The sequence below is a fragment of the Sycon ciliatum genome, chromosome 2, assembly GCF_964019385.1.
Source record: "Sycon ciliatum chromosome 2, ocSycCili1.1, whole genome shotgun sequence".
Classification (NCBI taxonomy): Eukaryota; Metazoa; Porifera; class Calcarea; order Leucosolenida; family Sycettidae; genus Sycon; species Sycon ciliatum.
This window is the reverse complement of record NC_088644.1, coordinates 33,994,556-34,016,938: the sequence shown is the minus strand read 5'-3', so window position 1 is coordinate 34,016,938 and position 22,383 is coordinate 33,994,556. Positions and strand designations below refer to the sequence as shown.

General features: G+C 46.7%; 1 protein-coding gene and 1 non-coding gene across 2 annotated transcripts; both read left to right on the top strand.

Moving 5' to 3' along the window:
* Positions 1–302: 302 nt before the first annotated feature.
* On the top strand, positions 303–22,372 carry LOC135809779 (mitochondrial disaggregase-like). The gene is made up of 16 exons (XM_065323208.1): positions 303–707; positions 2,401–2,464; positions 2,925–3,023; positions 6,112–6,227; positions 6,532–6,758; positions 7,299–7,413; positions 13,089–13,166; positions 14,769–14,824; positions 15,319–15,363; positions 16,852–16,959; positions 17,510–17,563; positions 17,910–18,066; positions 19,131–19,201; positions 19,789–19,908; positions 20,362–20,466; positions 20,995–22,372. The coding sequence occupies exons 1-16, from the start codon at positions 473–475 to the stop codon at positions 21,265–21,267; spliced, it is 1,923 nt and encodes a 640-aa protein (XP_065179280.1). The 5' UTR covers positions 303–472; the 3' UTR covers positions 21,268–22,372.
* Positions 21,986–22,059, top strand: Trnan-guu (transfer RNA asparagine (anticodon GUU)). Its single transcript has one exon. It is a non-coding gene; the product is annotated as a tRNA-Asn (tRNA).
* Positions 22,373–22,383: the final 11 nt, after the last annotated feature.

Genomic DNA, 22,383 nt, shown 5'->3' with positions numbered 1-22,383 from the left:
GAGAAATGTGCAAACCGACCGTCTCGGATTAGCGGCGCCACCATCCGGCCATCGCGGCCCCAGTCCGCACCTGATCAGAATTTTCGTACGTAGATCTACGTATCGATAGCTAACAAAATGTTACATCATCCGTACCATGCACGACCGGTCATTATGATGTCACATCGATTTCAGTATCATAATGACGTTGTCACGTTGGTGATTTTGTACATGTCCAGCACATGTTTAGTTGTGATTATGAGTACCGTACTTACTTGTGTCATGACGTCTATACGATGTGCATTATTATTTTCATTCAAAAATGCTGTTTGTTCTGACATGATTATTATGATTATGTCTCATTTTACCTACACATTTTGTACTTGGAAGTTGGAAAGAGGAGCTAGCTAGTTCAACTTCAGAGTTAGAAGACCGCAGAAACAGCGGCAGTTGAACTGACAGGCCTCTTGATGGGCCTGGCCCGTGCCGCGTTATGATCAACCTGTATAGATTTGTGGCCAGGGTTGGGTCACTGTGCTCGAACATCCATGCGTACGCCGTCAACTTCTCCTTTTCGGCTCGAAACCTCAGGTTTGGCAGGAGTTTCTTGACTGCTTCGTTGGTGCAAGGCCGACCACGCAGTGGACAATACTGTGCACGGTATACAGCTGTCCTATCGGCTGCTGCATTGATTCCCTCCACAGTTGCCTTCGGTGACAATAGTAAAGGTCAGCAGAGAAAGAAGTAATCTCTGACTACATGTTGGGTGCCACAATAACACACACACACACACACACCACACACACACACACACACACAACACACACACACACACACACACACACACCATGCACACGCACACACACACACACACATACACACACACACACACACACACACACACACACACACACACACACTTAGTCTGAAGCCAATGGCGGCATCGATTCTCCAGTGACCACATACATGTAGGTAGAGATGCCGCTTAGAAGTGATTTTAATAAATGCTAGTCTATTAAAGTACATGATTGTAGTATGTTCTTGATGTTCCAAATCAGACTTTAGTCCTGGCCTGTGGAAATATGAACGTTGTTCTAGTGCTACCGGTAATACTGTGTAGCAGGAAAATTTCGGACGGAATTTAATTTCGTACAATTTCGTACATGGCCTCTTTTGTACTAAAATAAATTCTGTACTGAAATTTGTTCGTGTGAAATTATGTACACTGTACAATAGTATACATGCGTACTGCTTGCGAACACGTGCATTTAGCATGCAGCACTGTGCGAAAATAAAATCCGTACGAAAGGTCGAAATTCGGCTTTGTCCGAAAATATTTCCGTCCGAAAATTTCCTGCTATACAGTAATCTGCGTCCGCTTGCTACTTACAGTCCATTTCAAAACTATAGACGCGTACCTAGGCAAAAACCGTTATGCCAGCATCTATACCACATAAAATCTGTGATCACTTTGTGCATAATTTTTTCCAAATTGGGCGTCTGTTATCCAATCGTTTAGAAACTATATGAGAGTAATTGTGGAGCGATCCTGAGCAATATTCCGAAAACTATTCTCAAAAAGGTCCAGCCAAATTTGAAATATTTCAAAAACCCTACGCGTCTATAGTTTTGTAATGGGCTGTAGAACGTTTTTTCAGCTGGAATCCAGATAATCGGCCAGATAATGTTTCACAGACCTCTTGCCCCGTTGCGACCCAAGGCAACAGGCGTATTTGCGACACGATACACAGTCCCATGCCCTTTGGGCCCATAGGCCATACCGCCTCCAGGGGCATCAGAAGGTATTCGACATGGGTGTGGCCATGAAGAGGCGGGGATCTGGGAGCCCTCCCGTGGGAAAGAATTGGAAAATTGGGCCCAAATAGCCCATATTTTATTGCTTCAAAACTCTCAAGATGAAATTACACTCGAACGTCTCTTATTCGGGCACCTTGGGACCAGGCACTGCCCGTATATCAGATTTGTCTAGCTCAGGATAATCACATGTGCCATGTATCATATCACTTTTTGATGAATTTGGTTTGGCACGTATTGCACATGTTCAAGACAAAACAATCCACCTTTGAAAATGTGTAGATTACAGAGGTTGGCAGTGAAAAGAGTTTAAAAAATGAGGATGTGCGCGCACGCCATTGAAAAAACCCCTGAAAACGATGCAAGTATACTACTGATGCACCTTTGCAATAGCAACTCAAGCTGAAGGTGCCCGGTAGAGAGATGTGCCCGTATCTGAGGCGTCCGGATAAGAGACATTTGAGTGTATTGGTGCGTCTTTGGCGGCACCTGCCGGACCGGTTCCGACGCCCCTGCCCTAGCCCCACTGGCATGTGTTTTAGAAGGTCTGCCGTGATAATCTTTTTTTTCTTTTTTTTTGTGACCATGTGTCCATGTGATGTGCAGCCGAGCGACTATGGCTGTCCGCATGTCAGGCAATCCGGGACGACAACCCGCGCCTATTGCGCCGGTAAGTGGTGCGGTGCAGTGAATACGGGCAGAATTTATTTGGTGGATGAACCCCCAGTCCATGCAACCTGGGCAAAACTGGCTCATGTAGCTAAGAAGAGCCCCTGTTGTGCAGTAAAAACCTGTACTAAACGACTATTTTTTCACTATAAGACCACCTGTTTGTTTGGTTGGTTGTTTCTGGCATGTCATCAATCTGGCTCTCAAGCTCTCAAGATTGTAAACCTTAGCGCACAACCAACCAACATGTGTGCAGTTTCTGCCTTGCTCAACAGGACGTGTCCCGCGTGGGACTTTGGTTCAGGGTTGTTTTGAAAGACAGGTTTAGGTTGCTGTTGAACAAAAATAAACCAGCCACTATGGAGTTGCAAACATCGGCTGCCCTCGTCCGTTTGTAGCAAACATTGTTCGGCCACTAAAAGTCTGATGCATTTTTGATGTTCTGCATGCCCGGTGTTCAGGATTCTCTCAGAGATGAAGCAAGACGGTCTTGGTGTCGATGAGCAACACCCGCTGGGATGGACACTGCTGCACGTTGCTGCAGCAGAGCAATCTACAAGGTACCTACTGTATAAGCAGAAATATACGTGGGGAATTTTATTTGGTCATTTCTCATTTTCGTCCAAAGAATTTTCGGACTAAATGTGGATTTGCGTAGCCTTTCACCACGTTTCAACATCTACGGCCGAAAATTTCCGCCAAACACCTTTTAAAAAGTAGTGAATATAATTCTCTTCAACGCCCATTTGGAGCGAACCTAGTCGAACGTTCTAAAATTCGTTTACCCCTACAAATTCCCTTAGCAGACACCTCTCATCAACGGACACCTCCTCGATCAGGACACGTTTTGTTCTGTTCAACTTGTTCCCAATCATCTGTCCCTTTGGAAAAACGCGGCGAAGAATTCAAAATTCCGCGGCAAATTCTGCGGGGAAAAGGGGGGTTTTCTGCGGCATTTTCTGCGGTAAAATCAAAAATCTGCGGCATTTTCTGCACGTTTTTCACCCTCCTCGTAGAGGATATGACAACTAGTCGCATGAAGGAGTACTTTTCATACTATCCTTTGCGGTCACAAACTGAATAAGAGTGAAGAATCATGGAGAGACCTGCACTGGCAAGAGAAATGTGCTCAAACAGATTAATTTTAGTAATTTTCCCTAAAAAATTCAGATTCCGCGGGCAAAGGAGTGGATTCCGTGATTTCCGCGGATGATGGCAACTTCTGCGAAATTTGCCGCGGCCGCGGAATCGCGTTTTTCCAAGGGGACAGAATCATAAATAATTCATAATGCATTCAGTTTCTGTACTTAGAACACCTCTACGCACAGGCTGGATATGTCCGGTACAAGGGCGCCGCGCAATAGAGAGGTTCTTCTTTAGATTTTATTTATATAATGTTTATACTGGTACACTAGAATTCTGATAAGACGTACAGTGTACCTTCTTGGGTAGTGGAAGAAAGTCCTTTCTGTCCGGGGTACTTCTGATCCAAAGTTGAGTCCCGTGGACCGACCAATGTCCAATACATGAGTAGTATGTCGAAATGCTCCAAATCACTTATTGCGCTCAGAAATATACGTGACTAATATCCTCAAACCAGATTGCCTGCGCTGCGTACCGTCTCCTCCGCACTGTCAACATACTAACGTGCCTGCCAAGCGAAGCTGTCATTTTGTAGGTGTACACAACCACCAAACTGTACCTAGTACGCATGGCCAGCTCTGTTGGGACACGCTCAAAAGTCTGTCATACACGAGTTGTACGTCCTATCTGAGTATGTCGTACCCATACACATTTGTATGTGCGTTTATGGTAGGGAAATCCGTGCAAGTACAAGTGCACAACGAAAAAGGACCGTACTAACTGTGTGTACATCTTACCCGGGTACGTACTATACGTACTACGTGAGTTCCACTGCAGCTGGTGTCAAGACTCAAGAGTCCATCACCCTATAGAGCAGATGACTGTACAACTGGCGGTACTTTCTCTATCCCGTCGGAGTTGTGTACTCCTGTTGGTACCGTAAAGTACCGTTGACCCCCCCCCCCCCCCCCCCCCCACACACACACACACACGCGCGCCATGTTGCATGCTTCCCTGCTGGGTTTAGGGCAGGGGGCGAGAATTAGATCGAGGCTGTCCAGAGCAGTACTATGTACAACAACGTGGAAGTTCAAACAGGTTTGACTGTAGAATCGGTGATGCTAGTTTTGGCTGTAGAATCGGTGATGCTGAGGTTGCGTTTGGTTGGGCATTTTCATCAATGTGCTGGATTGTGCACATTTTCGTCCTGCACTGGCACGTATTGTGTACAGCAGTGCATGCGTCGGTTCAACATCGTATTTTTTGTATACGCTTAAGTCGCAGGCTGCTTGGCAAAACCACCCTATGCTTGTCATTTGACACCCTTAGCAAAAAACGTTATGTTGTAACGGTATTATCGTAAGGGGGAAAATAGTTCAAAATACCGTGATTTGGGTTCGACCTTTAGCAAGATGCACGCTATTTTTAGTACGCTGTTGCCACGAGAATAGCTTTGATTTCGCGCGGTACAACCATTTTTGTCACCATATACACGATACCAAGAGTACATAACCCCCCAGAGTGTGCAACGCCTGATCCAGCTCTGCATAGGGTCTTGGTCGAGCGGAATCGGATCTTTGCGTTATAAGGGGTCGTCCGTATTTTTCGAAAAATTAAAAAATCCGTCCTCAGGCAGAAAGGGGGTGGGTGGTCAAGAGCGCTAGCGGAATTTAATTTTTTGATTTTTCGTACCTTTTTTTTTTTTTTTTTTTTTCTTCAGTCACTTTCATACACTTGTTGCACTGTAGACGTAGTGTAGGATCGCAAACACCAGTATGATATACCGGTACATGACTCTTCATTTAGTTGTAGGACGTGCATGGCCGTCGGTAGACCTCCTACTCACTTTACTTAGCTACTAGTACTTGACATAATATATACATGTACGTCATGTACATGTAGGTGCAATCAGTGAACATGGGGTCAGGAGTTCTTATTTTCGAGCTGGGCACCGGTAAAAATCAAAAATGAATGGGAAAAAATGGGGGGTGGGTGGGTGGGTCAGAGACAATTTTGCACGAGGACGGATTTTTTAATTTTTCGATAATTACGGACGACCCCTAATACCGTACACATCTGAGGGGAACCCGGGGAGTCGCGGGTGCTCTTGGATCAAAAACAATGGTGCCCTGCCTTGAGACCGGCCTTGCGCTGGTGTGAAGTGTACGCATGACATCAGAAGATCCGATTCCGCTCGACTAAGACCCTACACAGAGCTGGATCGGCGTTGCACGCTCTGGGGGGTTATGTACTCTTGACGATACAAGGTAAAATGCGTACGGACTATGCGATATTTGGCCAAAATACGTGCCGTTGGTCACAACGATAAATCAGCCCCCATAACGTTTATACGCTGCAGCTTCAACGCTATTTGGGTGATCAAGGTACGAGTACCGTAAAAAAATAGCGTTATCGTTGTTTTGCTAAGGGTGTCTATTGTCGCCAGCGACCACTACATGTAGTACTTGCCAAAGTTGAATTGTAGATGACTATGTTTCCAGTGTGAACTCACACATTTGTGTACTGTTCTTGTACATTGTCTGTTGACATGTTGTTGCCGCACAGTTGTGTTCAAGTGCTAATCGATGCTGGAGCTGATGTGGACGCAGTGGACGAGTACTCCGGTTCCATCGACATGTCGGCGTACGCCAAGTATGGTGTCCTGCGTGAAGACCAGCACGGTATGGCGTGTGCCTATAGTCCATCTGCTGCTGTGCTGCTATCCTACCACTGCGCAGTGGACACCATCGCATGTGATAGCGAGTGGAGAAGAATTGTTGTATCATCCAGTAGTTTGTGTTGTCACCATTTGTCAGGAATTTTTTCCGGGCTCCACCTGGACATGTCCTATCCATATTCACTTGCCTCTTTTTGTACTACGTGTATACTCCTGTGGACTCTGTGATTTGAGGTGGAGAATAGTGTACCTTTTGGTTTGAGGTGTTGAAGTCAGCTATTTAAACGATGCTTTTCCTCTTCGTGCAGCGGCCAAGGAGCGTGCAGAGCACTTCTGTCGGCGTATCGCGCCGCGGGTGGATGCACGCGGACTGACTGCGCTGCACTATGCCTTGATCATGGACAGCGAGCGAGTGGTCAGACTACTGCTGGATGCTGGTGCTGACCCGAACTCCGCCTCGCGACAAGGTCATCAGCCAATACACTTGGCCGAGAGCAAAGGCGTGCAGTCAGCTATTATAGAAGCACAAGGCATGGTTAGTTCTCCAGTGCTACGGCACTGGATAGTACTGAAGTACATGTACTTTAAGTCGACAAATTTTCGGTCCATTCAAATTTCGGCCTCTCCGGGCTAAAACCCATTTCGGCCGCATCAAACTTTCGGCCTGTACTGCTGCCGCCTGTGTACACTGTCACCCTGAACCTTGCAAAACAAAATTTCGGCCGCAACAAAATTTTCGGCCAAACATGGCAGGGCTGAAATAGTCAAAAATAAATACACGCCAAATATTTGTTGACTTTACAATATCATGATTATCTCTTTGCTCTATCCTGGATCCTTCCAAGGTCGATCCATTGCTGTAAATATTCCTTCATAGGTGTATCTAACGAACCAGAACTTTTAGCAACAGCAGGTTTTTGGCGATGCAATTTACAGTTCTACTGACAAATACATGTAACTTTTCACGTCACATCACAATAAGCAGTTCGTGGACTGTGCTATAGTTCCTTTGCTGGAATATGCGCTCACACTGTTGGCTTTGTACCTGTCTCTTTCCCCGCATGTGTTCTATTAGTATGGAAAGCGCCGACAAGCCAGGGAGAAAGAGCGCCGGCGGCTTCATCCGCTGGAGGAATTTCTTCATGAGCGTCTTGTCGGCCAAGATAATGCCATCAATGTCGTTAGTGCCGGTAAGAGTGCTGTTATAACTTATCTGTTGGATATGTGGGAATTGGACACACTTGGTGTGGCATAGACTGACGTTCACTGGATTCTTTGAACTTCTGTGCTAACTTCAAAGTACCAATTTTGAACCTCGGATATGTTGTTTTTTTTTGTTTAAAAATGAACATGTCAACCTGCAATGACCTCTCAATCTCTCAGCCCACACATGTACACATGTACAATGTCAGACGTATCACGGTAAAAGTGAGTTGTGGGCGTTGAAATCCGATGTGTATGCAGTCGGATGCGCTGGTCTTGCAGCTGAGCGTACTCGCATGCATGTGGCACCATATACAAACGTTACAACTTACAAGTTCTAGTCAGGGTCTAGGAAATGTACTCCCATTTCCCTTGTGTGTAGTACCAAGAGTATAACCCCCCCCCCCCCCAAGAGTGTGCAACTCCTGATACCCTTTCTATGGGGTTCGCCGAGACGCCGACGGCGAAAACTCACATCACGTGGTGTTGTGTCGCAGTTGTACGTTTCCAGCCCTTTTTTAGCGAGCAGCGAAGTAATCAAAGAAGCACTCCCTGGCAGAAACTCACTGCGCGTATGCAACTCGCCAACATAATCATGGCAGATTTTTGGGATTGCGTGCACGCTATCCTTAGTTGTACGTAGTACAAAGCGTACCTGAGACACGTGGTGTGAGTTTTCGCCTTCCGAGATCCCATATTCAGAGTTGCACACTCTTGGGTGGTCATTATATACTCTTGGTAGTACCAAGAGTACATAACCAAGAGTGTGAAACTGCCTGCACAACCTCTATGCTGTGCTGCGACGGCAGAACTTCACATCACGTGACATGGTTCAAAAGGTTATGCTGGCAAACAGTGCAAAGTGACCACAAGAGAGTTGTACCCAAAGCTGGGTTGCGTACAACCCAGTATCTATCATGCACTAGAGTGCACGGGTTCATCACGTGATGTGAAGTTCTGCCGTCGCAGACCCCATAGCTGGAGTTGCACACTCTTGGGTTATGTACTCTTGGTAGTACCAAGAGTACATAACCCCCCCCAGAGTGTAGAACGCCTGATCCAGCTCTGCATAGGGTCTTGGTCGAGCGGAATTGGATCTTTGCGTCATAATACCGTACACATCTAAGGGGAACCCGGGGAGTCGCGGGTACTCTCGGATCAAAAACAATGGTGCCCTGCCTCGAGACCGGCCGGCCTTGCGCTGGTGTGGAGTGTACGCATGACATCAGAAGATCCGATTCCGCTCGACCAAGACCCTATGCAGAGCTGGATCGGCGTTGCACTCTCTGGGGGGTTATGTACTCTTGGTAGTACTTATCTCTTCAGCCAAAGCTTGAATATCTCGGCACAGCGTGTGTGTATATCTAGTACACATTCACCAGCTGAGTGTGTGTTTGTATGAACTTGTAGGGTCCTACACTGCTAGCCCTAGCACAACTCTAAAACGCACACAGATGGCGTAAATCAGTAGAGTTGTAATTTTTTATTGTAATATTGACACAGCAATGAAAGAGGGATAGAAAGGCAAACTACCTTAGATGAAAACCAAACTAGTACTAGCCTTAGGGGCCTTTTATATGTGCAACTCCAGCCCGGGCTGGAGCGAGCGGGCCAGCCCGCCAAGGGTGTTTACATGTGCAAGGCCGGGCTGGTCGCCAGCCCGCAGTGAGTTTATATGCGCTGAGCACACGCCAGCCCGTTGTGAGTATGCAGCAAACACACTACGACTGTAATGTGCTGCCCCGGGCTGAGACGCAGGGCTGCAAGCCATACTCAGGTTATAAACCTAAAAACTTTTTTTCCCACTCAATGTATTCTTCTGCTGATTTCTTTTCGCGCTGTGACACATGTTTGGTGTGTTGTATCACCTCGTTTCTTTTTCCTGTTTTTCACATTTTTAGCTGTCCATATCAAAGTATTTTGCAAGTAGTACCCCTTCCATTTTAATGTAAATCATGCATGTCGACAAATAAACAGTGCTCATTGCACGTCCTTCTTGTTGCTGTACAAAAAGCTTCCTAGATTCTCAAGACAATATCGGGAATCCTCTTTATAACTTCCCTCAAGAGGTAAAAGTACCTATTTTGAAGTATGAACGCAGTGTCGATACCATAATAATACAACTCTGGCCCGGGCTGGTCTGTTTATATGTGCTTTTTCTGGCCCGCCTAGCCGGGATCCCGGGTGCCTCGAGGCGGGATCCCGCCTCGCCGGGCCAGCCCGCTTGCCATGTAAACGCACCACAGGTTTTGTGTGGATTTGTGTACAACCCCGAGATCCCGTCGGAGGCGGGCTGGCCCGCCTGTCGACCAGCCCGGGCTGGAGCTGCACATATAATCACCCCCTAAAGCTAAGGTGGAGAATGAGTATGTGTTGGCCAGTAAGGAAAAGGGTGTACAGTGACAGTGTGTAAATGCCATATACAGTACAGATACGCTACGGCGAAATACGAGGATGCATGGTGGGATATATGTGTACCATCTGGAATCGGAACCATAATGATACGTAGCGTAGATCTACGCAGGGGCGTCACACACGGTACGACCACAAGTACTACGACCATAGTCGTACCACTTTTCGTCCAGGATGGTCCACCCATCCAAAAAAGCAATACAAAAATCATCAAGTCAAGGATCTTCGGACTTGTACAAAACATCACAACTAACGACGTTACGTGTTACATCAAGAGTACATGAAAACGGTTTTCATGTACTGTATATCACCTTATTTTCGGTGTTGTAAAATTTCGGTAAAAGCCAACCCCTGACCTTTCGGTGTAAGAATAAATTCGGTATGCATGGCACAAAAAAAAAACAAAAAAAAAAAGCTCTTGCAGTAATATCTCCGCCAAGGCCAAAAGGCTCCACATATGTATACCGGTACATGTTATGTATGTACAATGTACATGTACTACCGGTAGGCAGTAGTTGATTTTTTTAACTTGAGAGTGATTTTCATGATTTTTACATATTTTTGGTATTTCGGAAAATTTAGGTGTAATGTTAAATAGGGCTTGAAAGTGATGACGTCAAAACGGCCAGGGAGTAGTAAGTTGACATCAGATTTCTATTTTTGGATCCACTAAGGTGTGACTTTGCTATTGCCTAAGTATGTGGGTGCATAGCAACCCACTCATGTCGCATGCAGGTGTGACTTTTATTTCGCCACCAGTTGTAACCCCGCCCCCAGTAGCCAAATCAGTCAGTTTCACTGGCTACATCACCATGCTGTGGGTAAGACCGCTTGAAATGTGCTTGGATCCATACAAAAACTGGATCCAAGTGGATCCAGTTTTTGAATTTTTGAAATTGTTGCTATGCTGTGACGTAGCACTTTCAAGCCCTATTAGGTGATCCAGGACCAGTACCTAAGTTACCGAAATTTAAATTACACCGAAATAAAGGTGTTATACAGTACTCTTGGTTACATGTACTTTCATTCCAAGGAGCATACTTTTGGTTCCGACTTGATGCCTAGCAGCTAGCACCCCAAGACTCCAGGCGGCTATCCATTGCGATAGGCGGTTGGAGTCACGGGTAGAGACAACCAGATGATGGATTCTTCACGAACGCATTCACTGCAAACTTGACGGAAACAGTGCTGGCGGCGCCGGCGATCACTGGGTCCGGAACTAAAATTTTCCAAGATCTACCATGTTACAATGGCGATCAGCACGGTCAAGAGACACTACAAGCATGTCACTTGTCAGCTACAACATAATAATTATATTCTTTCCACAACGACACCTACCTAGTACACCTCTGTCTCCTGACGATCTACTGCAAGCTGATGCGAAAATGCATTACATCTACACCCGCGAACGCCGCGCTTGTCGACGGAATAGGGAAGCGCTTCATTCTCCGAAGTTGAAAAGTGTTTGGACTGCTGTTCCACGGCGGCAGAACATTCTGCATCTGTTCACCGACACGACCCGCTTCACCAAACGACTTACGATCGTTTCGTTCTCCGAATTTTCTGGTAGCAGCAACACGAATTGCGTCCGCGACGAAAGTCTCTAGCTCTCGTAAACTAAAGTCCTGTTGCCACGAAGACAGAGAAGATTCCGCAAGCCCTTTCTTCTGCTTCCAGTGTTGTAGCTCTCCGGTCCACTGGCAGATCTTTCAATCCCACCGAACAAAAAAAAGGATCTTCTCTCTCTAAAAACAACTACATGACTGGTCTGTAACATCTTCGCGACTGTACGATAAGGGAGGTTCTGCTATACGTGAAACGTAGAGAAATCACGTAGAGAGCAGGTGTCTGGGTTAGAGTCTACGGTTTCGCATGTTTTGGCTCCAGATTTCTACGCGGAGATGAGGTTCTCTACGTAGTGGCACACGCAGAGAAAATGCGTACAGATCTGCCGGGTACGCGGGTACGGTATCGATCAACTGCAGGCAGAAAACTACCAAATATGGAAGGGGAAAGTCCCAGTACACATTTCACGTGATTTCTCTACGTGAACGTAGAGCAGAACGTTAACAGCTTTTCTTTACGTTACGGGAACGCGAAGAGAGTTCCCGGGCGCCGGGCCTACGCGTATACGTGATTTCTCTGCGTTTCACGTATAGCAGAACCTCTCTATTGACTAGTGCATGCGGCGTGGCGCACTTTCGCAGGACATGACTTACGTTTTTGCACAGCGGCTGGCGCTAGAACTGTACTTCGGATTTTGCCAGTTTTTCGAGGGCAATGGCTTCCTTTTTGCCTTGGCCACCTAGCTATGATGTACAGAAAATACCCAAAAAATCCATGAGAAGCGTTTTTTTTTAGCTGGAGTGGGGTTGTCTAATAAGGGCTGGGGAACCCTCCTTTGCGGCTGTAGAATGCTAAAACGTGCCCTGTTGACCGAAAAATCCGAATTTTTTCTCCGGGGGATACCCCCGGACTCCCGGTTGTACCACTCCCAACCGCCCTGTGACACCCCTGTAATTCCGGGAAATGGCCACAAAAATCAACGTCGCCGTTTATGGAAAACCCAGGAGTGACAACGAGAAAGTTACAGGTAGGGGAGTTGCTGAAGTCACCACAAACTCTCTACACAGTGATACACGGTGATATGCATGCATTTAGGGCGCTGGCCCAGATCACTCCAGTTCATCCGCCGCTCCTTCCCATACTTTGTCCTGGAGAGCTGGAACACACTGCCTGCCCCAATCCTCGCCGAACGCCCAACTCTCAAGAAATTGCCGACATTCAAAACCAAGGCCTACCATCACCTCCGCCAGACCAATTGGCTATGGGCCACTGAAGTCCACCAGCACTGAGAATAACCGGTTGTCTCTATTATTATCATTTTCTGTCTCTCTCTTTCTCTCTCTCTCTCTCTCTCACTCTTCCTCTCCTGGGAAGCTCCTCATGCTCATTCTCCCTTTCTCTGTCCATTTCCCCTTCCTGATGCGTAGACCAACTGTTGAACCCGAGACCACTAGGTCGGGGGAGGTTGACCTACCTCATCGGCACGCATGCCACGCTCCTCTGTGTTGTCAAAGTTCGCTTGTCCACTTTTGTCTACCTCCCCTTTTATGTTGCTGGCCAGTGCTTTGTAGTAAAAAAATAATAATAAAAAACTCCATGCCCTCAACTTTAGTAGTGGCTCATCCTGCTGTACTATTACTTCAGTAGTTGTTTGCACACCCCGTCATGTTTCCATTTCTTACAGCGGTGCGGCGAAAGCAAAGTGGCTGGCACGATCTTGATCATCCTCTGGTCTTTTTGTTCCTTGGCTCATCCGGCATCGGTAAGTTTTAAGTCACAATGTTGTTTCAAAGTCTGAAGAAAATGTTGAACGGTTGCAGCTTGGATGACGACTGCACCATAGCTAGTGGTAGAGCATCGCTGGCCATAAGCTAGAGAGCCCCTGGCTCGAGTCCTGGTGGCGACGGTCAAACTTTTCTTCACGTTTTTCAACTCCGTCGAACTAATGAGTATTACAATGACTGTAGTACTAGTACTTCAGAAGTAGCAATTATCCTGGTTACTGAAGTCAAGGTAATGACGTCACACAAGAGCTCAGCGTTTGCAGGCCAGTCATGGGTGGTTGTAGTTGCCAAGTGCAATGTTGTTGGCACTGATCAATTTATTTATTTATTTATCCACAATCACGTGGCACTAGCCAATGAAAAGGTGATGTTGGTGATAGCCAGCCATAGCGACAATAGAGCTAGAGTTAGGCCTCTAGCCTTGCCCCTTGACATACATTCTGACCTGTCAAGAAAGGCCACCTGCCTGTAGTGGCCGGTGTCTGTGCACCATGGCATGGGTTAGTCGCTAAACGCAGGCTTCATTGTCCAGTGGAGGCTCCCGTAATGGACACCTCTCAACAAAGCTCTCCTCTACATTCAGGACACATTAGTTCACTCGTTCCAGCTGTACCTGCTCGAACTCTGGTGCACTGTGTTATAAGGACGCCTCCTGCCTCCTTACGCAGGCCAGATGTGTCCGGTGGGTCTGCCAGGGTGTTTGATAGTGAAAAGGTTCCACTGTGCACTGTACGAGTAACTTGCTGTCTGCAGTAGTACTGTTTGCAGTATTTGGTGTGATGATCTATTGATCAAGGCACAACGATGTACACTGCTCTGATAAGGATACTCTATGGTGCATAGTCTGGACAATGTTTCAGCTACATGTAGCTGTGGACTTCTAAAAGTGATACAATCGTCATTGTACTTGCGAAACTTTACAGTACAGGTGCAGACTCGCAGGCAACCAGCGAATGTGTACATGTAGGGTACGTGCAGTGGCTTATATGGCAGGTCAGAGAGGGCAAATCTCGCACCAGTTTGATACATCACACTGCTTTTTGTAGTGTGTGCCTTTTTCATAATTGGAGTATAGTGCGCACCTGCACCATTGAGCTTGAAAATAATATTTGCTCCAGTTTAGTGCGCATATGATGCGCTATTTTATATTATAATTTAATAGCGCATCTATATGAGCACTTATCTGGAGCAATTATAGTGCCTTGTATTTGCACTGTGAATTGTGCTATTTGCCACACTTGCTTTGTTTCACCTGTATTGTTCAAGTCAGTTTAGGCGAGCAGGTAGCTGAGCACTTTTATGGAGATCTTCTTACAAGTAGGCGTGTTGCTTTAGTGTTCTGAAGCTTATCCCCAATCAACTTGCCCAGACACGCTTGTTTGCATTGTTGAATGGCGCCTGATGGACTTCTACTGTTCTAGTAACCAGTTAGTAGATATCATTAGCGGGCTGTGTATGTGTTGTCTGTCCATATCTGTTTGCGTATGTGTACGTACCTGTGTGTATGTTCTGTGTGTATCTATAATATTACTATGTGTGTCTGTGTATGCGTGCGTGCATGTGTGTGTCAACATGTGCAGGAAAGACAGAGCTGGCAAAGCAAGTATCACAATACCTACACAAGGACAAGAAGGATGTAAGAACAGCGGGTCCACCCTAGGCTTTACTTTGCTCACTCACTCAATAGTCTTGTCGGTCTTTCTAGTTCAACGTTGAGCAGCCCTGCTCTGTATTTGCTTGGTTCAGCCCTGCTCTGTATTTGCTTGGGGCAGCCCTGCTCTGTATTTGCTTGGAGCAGCCCTGCTCTGTATTTGCTTGGGGCAACCCTGCTCTGTATATGCTTGGAGCAGCCCTGCTCTGTATATGATTGGGGCAGCCCTGCTCTGTATTTGCTCAGCATCATCAGCTACCATACTCCGTAGTCCTGGAGGTTATGGGGCGACAGTGTTGTTTCTCCTGACTGAATACGTTCACTCTGACAATTGCATCATTCACCCGTGTATGCTTGTTTCATCTTCAAGTTCTCAAGCCAGCGGTACATGACGTACATGTATGTAGTTTGTTTGATTGGTCAAGCTTGGACACTTGCTGTGCTCTCTGTTCAGATTGTCTTTGCCTCTGTGTGCGCAGGCTTTCATCCGCTTTGACATGTCCGAGTACCAGCAGAAACATGAAGTAAGTGTTTGCCAGTCGTCAATATACATGTTCTGCTGCCCCCGTTCTCTCGGAATCTGCTGATTTGTGTCGAGAACTACCTGCAGGGGGAAGTTTAAAAATGCTGGCATATGTAAACCTGTCTTGGGCGGTTATTTTGACAACATCGTTTGGCAACCTATTTTGATTGTCATTGTGGCCACCATTTTAGAGCATCATTAGGGCAACACACACACACACACACACACACACACACACACACACACACACACACACACACACACACACACACACGCACACACACGTGCACGCATACACGCGTACACACACACACATGCATGCACACACACACACGCACAGTGAATCACAGTGTATCGGTTACTGTGCCTCTCGTTTTTAATTTACGTGCATGCACTTCCACCAAAATCGTAAAAAAATGCACCTTAAGCGGGATTCACAGAAGCTTTTTTGGGATGCGACACGCGATGCGACAGCCGCGAAACCGGGAAATCCCCAAATCGCAACCATCGCGGACCCCACGCAACTGCCGCAACAGGGCCATCGCAGGCCATCGCAGAAGTTGAGCTTGGCTCAACTTTTGCGATGCGATACGACAAGCGATTTGGCGTACGATTTTGACCTTTTCTACAGCAAAGTTGTACAAAGGTTCAAGAGTTGCCTATAAATTTGTACAAGTTGTATCAAACCGCGCGAATATCATGGTGACGTAGCCAAATCAGCAAGATGTTGTCGCATCACTGACTTCTTCTGTGAATGGTATTTCGCGAGTTCGCATCGCACGCGTCCGTCGCAGATCGCGTCGCATCGCGTGTCGCATCGCCAAAAAGCTTCTGTGAATCCCGCTTTACTCATGTAGATAGATTTGTGCTGCAGCTGTTACTGGAAACATCACTGCGTTCTTATTGAAGCACGGACGAAGATGAAACGTTCAGAACATGTAGTCCTCTGGATCGAATGGTCTTGAATCCAAGGAGGCTGTGCTTTAGAGTTTGACCCTTATTCCCGATTGAACGCAGTCCCATACTTATGCGTATACCAGCCAGCGCACCAGTGTACATGTGCTCCTTGTATTGGCCTAGGAAAGTGTAATTCATCGTTTACAGCATATTGACGTCATGGCACTGTCACTGCTGATTGCACAGATCGCACTCATATATCATGTAATCATGTAGTGATCGTGTAGTGATCATGTAGTGCAGTATCAAATCTCCGCTTCATGTACTTTGCGCGTACATGGTCAGTTGTACACTGCTGAAGAATTGTGGGAGCAGAGTGGCGCAGCGGAAGCGTGCTGGGCCCATAACCCAGAGGTCGATGGATCGAAACCATCCTCTGCTACATGTTTTTCTTTTTTCTTTTCCCTTCTTGTTACTTTCTGTTGTGTTGCACTTCCCCAGGCTCATTGTGTTGTGTCCACGTGTACACTTGCATCTTTTCTTTCTTTTTCTTTTTTTTTCAATTGGATATCTCCTTTGTTTTGTTTGCAAGGTTGCGAAGTTCATTGGATCTCCTCCAGGCTATGTTGGTTACGATCAAGGCGGGCAGCTGACATCGCGTCTGCAAAAGTTCCCGGAAGCTGTTGTTCTGTTTGATGAGGTAAGTCTATTTTTTCGTGCTTCGCTTTTGTTCTGGAGAGTAAGCAACAGCCTTCGGTTCGTTCATCAATAGTATGTGCGCATGTGTGATGGTGGGAGTTTGGACTGAACTATCACTGTCGTTCTGATGTAATCACGCTACTACTGAGCCAGCTAATGGGTGGTGTTGTGGGTGCTACTGCTGCTGGTGGTGGCAGTGCGGGTGCTGGACCTGGTACATGTATTGTGGTTAAGGGATGATACAGGATTTTCACCACTCCAAATGAAGTGAATCGATCAAATCAATATTGTTATTGTGTGATGAGTGCGCTTGCATACAGTTTTGTGGTGGGCGCAAAGGTTGTTTCCCTGCCTATCTAAAAATCCCAAACGAAGTGCCCCAAATCGCTTTCTTGCAAAGAATTCGCGAAGCCACACATGCTCACGAATTGCGCTCATGTATGAATGTATGTTTGCATTTGTTGACTCTTGTTTTCCACTGTCAACTTTGGTCGGATCTCAAACTGGGCTTCCCCATCTGTATGTCAATGTCTGCCTGTGCACTGCTTCAGGTTGAGAAAGCCCATCCCGATGTATTGACAGCACTTCTTCAGCTGTTTGATGAGGTAACTTACATGCATGTGAAGTTCGGTGATGCCAATGCTGCAATAGGTCTACTGTATAAGTAGAAATGTTCGTCTGGATTTAGTTTTCGTCTTTTTCGTCCGAGGAGTTTTGAACTAAGTTACGTGCCAGACTGATGGTGATTCGTCCAACCATTCGATTTGTGTCATGATCTGGGACGAAATTTTCAATTGAACGAACTGCCCTTCCTTGGTGTTGGACGAAATTATTCGCTGAAATAAATGTTTTGCTTGTGCAGTATGTGTGCGAGCCCCGTTTCTCATGGATTTCTCATTGTACCAGTACGAACAATCTCTCCGGCTACCTGTCCCTTCTTTTCATTCCCAGGGGCGCTTGACGGACGGGCAGGGCAAGACGATTGACTGCAAGAATGCCATTTTCATCATGACCTCGAATTTGGCAGCGGACGAGATTCGCTCTCATGGTGTTGAGCTGCGCAAGGAAGCTGCTGGCCAGGAGCAGTTACAACAAACCCGGCAGAAAGGTAAGGTTACATGTACAGTCAGACCTTGCTTATCCGGTCCTCTTTTGTCCGGATCCCTCGCCATCTGGAAGAAAATCGCTGTTTACACCTTTGGATATGCCACATGCGTATGAAGACTGACTCGGGATGTGTGTTCGGTTATCCGGCTCCCTCGCCTATCCGGATATTTTTTTGGAAAATGGATATGTGCAGTTATGCGAGGTCTGACTGTACTAGCAGGAATATACAGATCTGATCTGTAAGCCATGGGTGTTCGTTCGCGACACGCTGCCTTCATTACACACTGAAATGATGTCGTGAATTTTTTTATTCAACCAGGTGTTGCTAGATCACCTTGAAGTACATCAGGTATATATGCCTTGGCGAAATGTGTGAAGTAACAGGTCCAAACCCGAAATCATTCGTAAGGCCATGGTAAAAAATACCTTTGATTCTCAAGTACGCGCGCATCGATTTTTGGCGGCGCACCAACGATTTTTTTTATTTCTATGCGTGCATGAAAACGGTCAATGCGAAAGGCATGAATCCGGGAGTAGTAAAATACCGGTATTTTTCTACTCCCTGGCCTGAATAATAAAATAATTATAAATTAATTATGAACCTGTGACGTACACATGTGTGACCCTATCTTTGGAAATAAAAAAATTGTGGGAATTAAAATAAAAAATCGCTCGCTCGCACCGATTTTCACAGGCTCATGACCTGAGAATCAACTTTATTTTTTACCATGGCCTAATGCTCAATTTTTCGCAGCCAACAGGACTATTTTGGACGAATTTGAATAAAAGAAACAAACAAGCAAGCATCAGGTACAGTATGCTACTGTAAACCGTGTGGCAATAGCAAACATTTCCAGCAGCTAATTGGTCTGTGCTTGCGAATAACGAAATAAGATCTACACAGATGTTTCCCGGTTTACAGGATATGATTGCATAGCAAGAGAACTACTGGTACCAGTACCAGTGCAATAGACCGTGTGGCTATTAATTAAACAAGGCTGTACAATCTGGATCGCTCATCGATTGAGTGCCGTTCTGTGCGCTTGCCCTTTTGTTCATGCTCAGCGAGAGAAGTAAAAGAAAGCGTATCGGTGTCTCGCGAATTTCAGGACAAGGTCGTTCGTCCGATTCTCAAGGTAAGTGTGCTTCACAGCCATCTTTGTCTGGCCATTGATAGTTTGCCAGCTCCTGTTTTCTCCGTGTATCCTCTTGCTTGATGATCAGCCCAGTTGCCATTGTCAATATCAGTAAAATTTGTTGCATTTCACTGAAACAATCGGTAACCTAGTGTGGCCAAAGTGTCCCTATGTTCACAGCATTGCAGAAACTGGCTATAGTTGCGCTCACGCCATGTTTCTGTCTGGTATGCAATGCTGGGATAGAGGATTGTCCCATGATATTGCTGTCAGGCGTAGTGTTTCTGTCTGGTGTGCAATGCACGGATAGAGGGTTGTCCCATGATACTGCTGTCAGGCGTAGTGTTTCTGTCTGGTGTGCAATGCACGGATAGAGGGTTGTCCCATGATACTGCTGCCAGGCGTAGTGTTACTGTGACTCATGTGAGTGCTGATAACGGTGGCTTGTGTCCTGCTTGTGTTTGACGACCGTATGATTGTGTGTGTGTGTGTGTGTGTGTTCTCTCTCTCTCTCTCTCTCTCTCTCTCTCTCTCTCTCTCTCTCTCTCTCTCTCTCTCTCTCTCTCTTTGTGTATGTGTTTACACAGCGCTTCTTTGGCCGTGACGAGTTCTTGGGACGTATCAACGAGACCGTCTACTTTCTACCGTTCAGCAACTCTGAGCTACTGCACCTGACAGAGAAGGAGTTGAAGACATGGGCCAAGCGTGTACGTCGTTGTGCTGCCTCTAGCACATCATAGCATAACTGTGTCAGTACCCAGATCATAGTCTGACCTGACCTGGTTGATTTGCAGAATGCTGGTGTGGTGGACGGTCATGAAACCGCCGCCCAGTGACAATGGCACATAGTGACATGCAGCACTAAGCCTGGGTCAGCACTTTAAAACATACTTCAGTGGGTCCTCCATCTATGACAGCTGTGCCTTGTGCAAGTCGTTCTCATGAAGAAGTTCAGACCAAGTGCTGTGTTGTCACAACACTGCCAACACTGAGGCCTGACATGTGTGCACTGCAGCGAAGGTCGAACTTCACACGCATAGCAAAGAACAGCCTTTGTCTCTTCTTTCAGCTGCTGTTTACTTGTAGTTGTCCACGTGTGTTGGTTGCATAGGTGGAAGAATGTGTTGCGTGTGTTCACTGTATCCTTGTGTGTTTTTCAGGCTAACGAAAGGCACAAGATCAGCTTGTCGTGGGACGAGAGCTTGCCTGCTGTGCTTGCAGACGGCTATGATTCTCACTATGGGGCTAGGTCTCTCAAGTACGAGGTACGTAACGTTGCTACCATGGCTGCTGGCAGGCTCTGCATGTGCCGTGTGTGTGTGTGTGTGTGTGTGTGTGTGTGTGTGTGTGTGTGTGTGTGTGTGTGTGTGTGTGTGTGTGTGTGTGTGTGTGTGTGTGTGCAGCACTTTCACTGGTCTTCCAGTAAAACCCTTGTGTTTTTCAAGCCTTCAATGTGCTGACCTATTGTTGTTCGCATTAGTTATCGGCATGTGCTGGTGATGCTCATGATGCTACTCTAGCTGGTAAATTGTCTCCTGGTTTGAATTGCTAATTTTCGCAATACAATGCCAGATTGCCACACAGCCCTGTGTGTTGCTGACGGAACTAGCCCAATGGCTAGAAACCATACCTTCATGTGACAATTGTTCTTCATGTTCTATCTTACAATGGCATGTGTCTCAAGAGCTCAACTCCTTGTGATGGTTCTCCCTCCATGCAGGTTGAAACTTGAAAGACGTGTTTTTACAATGGCATGTGTCTCGACTCATTGTAATGCTTCTCCCTCCGTGCAGGTGGAGAGGCGTGTGGTCAACTTACTTGCTGCCGCCGACGAACTCAACATGTTGAAGGAAGGTTGTTCAGTGCATGTTGAGGTGCAGGACCACCGTCCTTCTGACCAACAGACATCCCTTCTCCCCAGGTTTTCCATCACGGGCTCTCCGTCCCCGCCATCGTCGTCACCAAAGCAGGAGCCCGAGAGTTCGTTCCGCGGTAAACAGCTGAGACTGCGTATTCGAGACGGCAGCGGAGTATCCGACGGTGCTGAGCGCTACTTCAACGTATAGCTATCATGGTTATAGAGGCCTGGACTCATCTAGGGTCCACCAGGCTCTTTAGAACTTACTTGATCCTTGAAACCATTGTGTTTTCGCAACCGTAGCCTAGCGCTGGGGAAACATGGTCGGGTTCACGTGTTGTCTCTGCTCCCTCTCTCAGTGCAATTACGTTGCTCTTTGACGATTTATCATTGACCCTGGACAGTGAGGCGACTCAGCACAATCTTGCGGGACTCGGTTTCTACCCGTGCCGGGTCGAAACGATTTCTGCATGTTGTGGACTTTGTGGTAACCCCGCGCACAGAACGTTCACACAAACGGTCACCGGTGCACCAGCATCAGATCATCAACCATCGCCGCCGTGATACTGACTGATCCCTGTGATAAAAAAAAACCAGCTGACAGACAGTGACATTGACAGTCACACACAGCAGACTGACAGGATCGCTTGAAATACATGATTGTGGTTGTGGTCAAACCCATCAGTTCTGCATCAGTTCTGCATCAGTTCTGCTCATGTGTAGATCTACAGTTGAAGCAAGGTGCTGCACTCTCTGTACAGTGGACTCCAGTCCGGTCCATCTCTCCGTGTCAGTGTACTACTATACTATACCAAGAAGAAAACCGTGTTTTCATGTACTCTTGAATACTGATAGTACTGTGTGGGGCCCGCTCCAGCTGGCTCTCCGTGTTGTAGGGACCGCTCCAGCAGCAAGGGAAGTGTGATGTCTCCGTGGCGCAATCGGTTAGCGCGTTCGGCTGTTAACCGAAAGGTTGGTGGTTCAAGCCCACCCGGGGACGCTCGTTCTTTTTTTTTCTTTCTTTCTTTTCCAATACCAGTACTTAGTACACAGGCCACGATATTTTCAGAAGCTGTTCTTGTTTTTGCATGTTCACAGATCTGTTTTGGCTTTTCTGGTCAGTTATGTTTGCTCTTGTTCTTTCTGCATTATGACATCCCTTCTTTCAGACCTGCTGAATGCTTATCAATTATCATGCTCTCGTTCATCTAGCTGTTGTACTAGCTGGCTAGTGCAAGACTACGTCCATTAGCGCTCACGGTAGATTATTTTGAATACACAGAAAGGGCTGGGCCCCTGGACGGCTGTTTTATTCATGAGGGCC